At 39.7% G+C, this 6,711-nt stretch overlaps 1 protein-coding gene across 1 annotated transcript in view; it reads left to right on the top strand.

Moving 5' to 3' along the window:
- Positions 1-3,929: 3,929 nt before the first annotated feature.
- LOC104529986 (transmembrane 9 superfamily member 2) overlaps positions 3,930-6,711 on the top strand; it is a gene marked incomplete at both ends in the record, with an annotated part of 15,684 nt that continues 12,902 nt past the window's right edge. The window contains 3 exons of the mRNA XM_010174446.1: positions 3,930-3,997; positions 5,126-5,219; positions 5,951-6,078. Of these exons, the coding sequence (XP_010172748.1) occupies positions 3,930-3,997; positions 5,126-5,219; positions 5,951-6,078 (290 nt within the window). The remainder of the gene's footprint in view (positions 3,998-5,125; positions 5,220-5,950; positions 6,079-6,711) is intronic.

Below are 6,711 nucleotides of genomic sequence, written 5' to 3' on the forward strand. Positions count from 1 at the left end.
CCTTCCAATCCCCAACGTTCTGTGATTCTGGGCCCCAGAGGCTCAAGTGAAGCTTAAACTTATTTTTGTGCCTGCATAAGTGACGAGTAAAGTTCCCATAACCAAGTTACTTATTTGTAAGCTGGTAGGGGGGCTGTACTTAAAACTGGCTTTACACCGTTGGGTGAGCTTTAGAAGTTGTTTGCTGCTGCTGTGGTGGGAATTACACCAGACCATGCTTTAAGACTTAAATGAGAAAGTTCAAGACCAGTCAGTTTTATGATCCGTTGTCTTACTGCTGTTGAAAGTGGCTATCTCACGCTTTCTGATCTCTGGGCTTCTGTATCACATGGCACACTGGTCCATGATTCTTCAGAATAAGAAGTCTATTTAAACTGCATGCTTTTGGTAAATAACCTGCACCGACTTTATCCGTTTGCTGTTATGAATCAGTGGAGCAGGTAATAATCGAAACGTGTAATGAAGGGGTAGTTGCTATAAATGTCCCTTCCCTTCTTTAAGAGTAGTTGCTATAAATGTCCCTTCCCTTATTTAAGAGTGTTGCTCCATTCAAAGCAGCCAAATCATGCACCTAACACATAGCTGTGGATTTTTTCACTCGTTTCCTTGCCGCCTCCGTTGTAGTAGTAAAACGCTCTGTGGACGTTCTGTTACAGGATCCTAGAAATGGTGTTCGGAGGTGACCGCAGGAGGTCACACACTCCAGCCTCATGCTTGAAGTATGACTACTGCCAGCACTAGATCAGCTCAGTTCTACTTTTGTTTAAGCAAGCCTTGAAAACATCCAGATGTGGAGCATCTGTCACCTTCCTGGGTGACCTGTTACAGTGCTGCACTATGCTCTTAAGGATTTTTTTTTCTTCAAATACAGGCTAAGACTTTTGAGCTGCAGTTTGTAGTTTTTCACAACATCCTTGAAAAACATTGCTATGTTTGAATTATTCCTGTTTTAAGATAGGATTGTGGCAGAAAGATTTTTAGGGATTTTTTTTTTAAGTGAAGTAAACCAAGTTTTACTGTCTGTTGACTAAACTGTCTGTTGTAACTGTGAGACACTTATGGGGTCATCTTTCTCAGATGTCTCTGTATTTTTTTCCCCTCATATAGGGTGTACAAAACATTTGTCTCCTTATCCTGAGAATTTATCACTGTGTAATTGTGAAGTGAGGTGCTTAGGTAGTGTAAATCTGTAAATGTAAGCCAGTGGCTAGCTGAACATTTTAGGATAACCTCAACAGGTGTATTATTGCAAAAATCTCTTCCTGAAATGAGCCATCTCTTTATATTTCTCTACCTCGTGCCAAGCAGTTTACATACTAAGTGAGACATAGGCATCTGGAGAAATCTAAATCACTCTTCACATCTAATTCTCTCCGTGTAATCTGCAACTGAATGTAGTCTGGTCCTTGGTGAGAAGAAACAATATATGATCAGGTAATTGCTATACCATAATATTAACGTAAGTGGGCAAAACTAAGCGCCCCTGGACAACCTTAATTTTTTAACATGTTTTCACTGAGTTCTTACAATTGTCAGTGTTGATTATGATGTCAGTAATAATATTGAGTTTTCCTCTGCCTTGAGGATTTCAATCCACAGACCGGATCTCTAAATGGTATAATTTGTCTGTTATGGCCACCAGGATGATCCGAGGGCTAGAGCACCTCTCCTCTGAGGACAGGCTGAGAGAGTTGGGGCTGTTCAGCCTGGAGAAGAGAAGGCTCCAGGGAGATCTTATAGTAGTGGCCTTCCAGTACCTGAAGGGGCTACAGGAATGCTGGGAGGGACTTTTTACAAGGGCAGGTAGTGATAGAACAAGGGGAAATGGCTTTAAGCGGGAAGAGGGCAGGTTTAGATTAGACATTAGGAAGAAATTCTTTGGTGTAAGGGTGGTCAGACACTGGAACAGGTTGCCCAGAGAAGTTGTGGTTGCCCCCTCCCTGGAAGTGTTCAAGGCCAGGTTGGATGAGGCTTTGAGCAACCTGGTCTAGTGGAAGGTGTCCCTGCTGATGGCAGGGGGGGTGGAAATGGATGATCTTTAAGGTCCCTTCCAATCTATATCATTCTGTGATAATCTCTGTGGACCTCCTGTCCTCTGTTGGTGAGATGAGATGGGGTGTTGTTAGTGGGGCACGTAGCTAGCAGCACAAGACTCATGACTTTCCTCCAAGCTGTCTGATAATCTGCTTGGGCAAACGCAGTTTGGCTGCTTTTCCCGTTCCTGATTGAAATATCATTAGAAATGGAATGTGATCTCCGCAGACCTAAGTAGCAGCTTTGCCTGAACATTATGGATCATTACACAGTTTAGAAAAATGCTGATGGTTCCAAACAGGACTTGCTGTTGGGAAGCTGTTTATCAAAGGTGCTGATCTGCAGTAAGGCATATACTTCTCATGGAAAATTGGAGCATTCAGGTAGATATCCTCCTCCAATGACAAATAGCTAATCTAAGGCCCTGGTTTTGTGACCAGCCGAGGCAGTCTAATTGCTTGCTGCTGGAAGTGAGAGATTTCATTCCTGCCTTCCTCTGGGCAATGTGTTCCTGTCCTCTGCTGCATTAATTGTGAAATCATTTTTTGAGCTTATTAACATGGCAGGAAACTATCCCAGCTTTTCACCAGACTAGTTGGCGAGTTGAAGTGGTTTACAGAACTATGACAAGCGTGCACTGCCCAGAGGTAAGCAGCAGGTCTGCATGGCTAAGGGCAGAGGAAAGAGGAGCAGTAAGGTGTGTCTTCACTTAGTGAGTCAACCTAAGAGCTCAGAGCTGCCTGCCTCTCATGGAACTGCATTCTGGCTTGCACATGGACAACACTGCACATGGTGTAGCAATAAAACACAGTGCCCGACTGAAGTATCTGAGCTACAGATACATGTGAACAACTCCATTCCCCCCTCCCTCCAGAATTTGTGGTTTGGCTAAACTTGAGTGAATTTTCATAGGGAGGAAAAGCTCTCCTGTTGATTAATGGTGAGAAAATAGATGGCTTGCTGTTGAAAGGGGGAGGTCTTGTTCCTGAAAGCACTTTCCTTTCTTTTACTGTCTCTGGCTGTTGTCTCATTGCATATTAAGACAGTTCACCTTGCAGCCTTTTGCTGTTTTACCCCGTTGAATTGTTTTACTGTGCAAGAAGATAACTACCAAAACCAGTGTAAGGTAAACAGTTTAAACGTATTGGGACTGCGGGACCAGTACCAGGGAAGGGATTTTGAGACTAAGAGGGAAGAGTGAGAGACCTCTTGCTTTCTGTAGCAGCAGGCTACTTCATCTGTAATTAATGTGTATAGAACAAACTAGTCTGAAACCACAGCAGACTGAATTTCAGGCTCTTGAGACTCAAGAGTTGCATTTTGTAAGAAGGTAAATGTGGATATCCTTGCCTCCTCTTTGGAAGGAGCTTCTGTTCAAACTTAAAATAGTGTTATCAACCTGAATACATTGTTTAAATTCTCATAGTTCAGTTCTCAGTTGCTACATAGATAAAATTGTGGAGCAGCTTAATTACAGGGTGAAGTACTGATCTCATCCATGCTTTTATTCATGTTCTTTTAAGACTTTCTATTACACAAAAGTTGTGATGATGACTAATATGGCTCTAACTTGGTACATTAAACTAGAACACTGGCCACTGTGGTAATTGTATTATTCCTGTGCATGGTTTCTTGCTATCTTGTAGTTTGAATGATTACATTAGCCTTAAAGTGGTTTAACCACGTGGTCACTGTTTTTGTGATGGTTAGATAGTGTTTTACTTATGCTCTCAGCAGATACAGTTCAATACACAAGATTCTACATTTCAAGCTGTCTAATTACAGAAATCTTACATTGTCAGATTTCCTTTACCTTATTCACACAAATCTATTTTTATGTGTATCTGTCAGAATTGAAGAAGTGCTTTAATATAACTGCCGATTATCTCTTTCAGTCTGGAATCGAGCTGTTTGTGAACAGGCTTGACTCTGTAGAGTCTGTCCTTCCCTATGAATACACTGCGTAAGTATATTATACAGCTTATGTCATTTTAATTGTTAGTTCTTCCAAAAAGATGAATTTAATTTATTTTAAAGTATTATCTACGTCTTGCTACAGCAGTTTGCCAGTGAGGAATGTCTATTTATTTTGCTAACATAAGTTCACAAATACAGAATTTTCAATGAGCAGATGGGTGCATATTTTGCTTCCTTCTTCTCAGTTGTCTTTGCTCATACTTTAGAAGTGGTGCATGTAGGCTCTCATGTAGGTCGAATCACTGCTTTAGAGTAACTTAAGGTTAAAATATGTGTGTGTGTATATGTATAAAATTTACTCTTCTGCATTAGTTGTCATTTTACAGATCAAAGTATTACTGCTGTCGTTAGTAGCCTATAGCCAGATGAGTTAAAGTGGTAATGAGGTGTGAACTTCCCATCAATTACCTTAATGAGGTGTTAAATGTTTTCTTGGTGCACATCATAGGAGTGCACAAAATGTATCAGTGCCTGGTACAACTATGTGAAGTTGTTGCTTTAAAGAATATTTTGACTGTTAATATTGAAGAGGTTAAGCACTGGTTATGTCTACACTTTAATGAAAACAAATGTGATATACTTGAAATTAGTCTGGAAGAACTTGGAGGATGTGCTATTAAATGTGTTGGTGAATAAAATTGCAATAGCCTGTTAATTTAATAGCGCTTGTTATAAAGGAGCTGTCTGTGTGTGTGTGTGTATGTATATATATTTGCTTTTATTGTTCCCCTCTGCCCAAGAACCTGGCCTGCATGCTTTTCTATCAGAGCTGTCATCAAACTCTATGTGAAGGTTTAATATTAAATGATGGCTAAAATCCCCGTTCAAACAGGAAACTTCTAATTACTTAAGGAAACGTTTATGCTATCATTTAATATAAACTGAGTTCTGAAATAGCTGATGAGGAGATTTGATTGTTTTTGGTTTTTTTCAAAATGGGACTGTGATTGTCACGCTTTGCTTTGGAGGTTCAGGGAAGAAACTGTGGTCTAGAAGGAAAGCTGTATAGTTCCTTTACTTGTGATGAACCTATTGATTTGTGAGCACTGTTTTAAAGACTGATGTTTGCAGCTGATAATATTTTATTAACTTTTGTATCTTTTCTCTAATTCAGGTTTGATTTTTGTCAAGCAGAAGGAAAGAAGCGTCCCTCTGAAAACCTTGGCCAAGTGTTGTTTGGAGAGAGGATAGAACCATCTCCTTACAGGGTTTGTTCTCTGACAAGGGGTGTTCTGTAATACCTACCTTCAAATGTAATCTAAGGAGATCAGAATCTTGAAGATCCTCTTCACAAGGGCTTTATCTCAAAGAGCTTCAAAATCTAAAATTCAACATAATAGAAACCTGTCAATTTAACATAGTTGTAACTATACACTTTGCATCATGAAGCTGTAGCCCAAAATGCTGTGGAGGTTGTCTTCTCTCTTTGAAACCTACCAAAAACCTGATTCTGGCTCCTGAGCTGTCCCCTTCTTAGAGGGAATTGAATACTCTTATTTCTTGGAACCAGATCTGAAAATACCGCAGCTGTAAAATGAAAGAATTAGAATTGGAAGTTAGCCAGCTTTTCTTTTCTGGTGACAGAAGCTCTCGCCTTTTCTCCTACGTGTAGTAGGAGGAAAAATTATCCACTGAGTCTGCCTGGGACAGCATTGCTGTTGGGAGGTCACATGACTTGTCTGGTAAATCATTGCAGAAAATAGATTTGAATTGGTAACGAGGAGTTCTTATTGTAGAGCTTCTGCAGTGAGCACAGGAGGGGTTTATAGCACATGGCAATATAAAAACCTCCTCTGGAGGGTTAACGTACACAGTCTTGGTAATTTGATAGGTGGTTTTATTATAACAGTATAGAGAATGCATGGGAAACTTGTTAAATACTGAAATTTCACAAAGTTTGTCACAACCTTTTTGCTCATGTGTCTTTAATCTTTCTTAGTTCACCTTCAACAAGAAGGAGACATGTAAATCTGTTTGTACAAAAACATATGATACCACAAAGCCAGAAGATAAACAGAAATTGGACTTTTTGAAAAAAAGTATGCTACTGAATTATCAGCATCATTGGTAAGTTGGTATCAAAATTAATAGATTGGTTAGTCTAGTATCTTAGTGTTAATTTAGTTTATAATTTTGTATTTGCAGGTTTATACAGATTGAACACTAGGTGTTTGCACGGAATCTATTCCACTTCTATTAGTGCAAAAGATGTTATATTGTTTGTTGTCTTAAAAAAAAATTTCCTTCACTTGAAGGATAAGTACCAGGAATAATGGAAACGAGTCTGTTTCCAAACACAAAGCCTTGTGTGGTTTTTGTGCTGCCTCTGTGCTTACTGTAAAATACTGCTACTTCTTTGCCCCTGTAAATGTAAGAGTTAATCCTGCCCTAGCTTGAGAAAAGTCTTAAGGGACCTTCATTCTATTGCTATATCATCTTTGTTTTCCTCAAGTGCCTTTGCACTCGCCTTCAAATGTTGTGTCCAGGAGATAGGATCAATGGTTCTGAAAGAGAGGAGAAGTTTGTTTCTCTTAGAGGGTATGAAAGTGAAAGATGACCAATGAAAATTAATTCATTAAATAATTTTGAGGAACTCATAAACACTTGGTCCTTTCCTGTTCTCTGAGTCCCTCTGTAACCATCTGAGTCATCTTGAAGCATGCTGGGGCTCTGTTTCTGCTTGGACTTGGAGGTCCTCTT

Source organism: Antrostomus carolinensis, unplaced genomic scaffold (assembly GCF_000700745.2).
Source record: "Antrostomus carolinensis isolate BGI_N321 unplaced genomic scaffold, ASM70074v2 scaffold16568, whole genome shotgun sequence".
In the NCBI taxonomy this organism is placed as follows: Eukaryota; Metazoa; Chordata; class Aves; order Caprimulgiformes; family Caprimulgidae; genus Antrostomus; species Antrostomus carolinensis.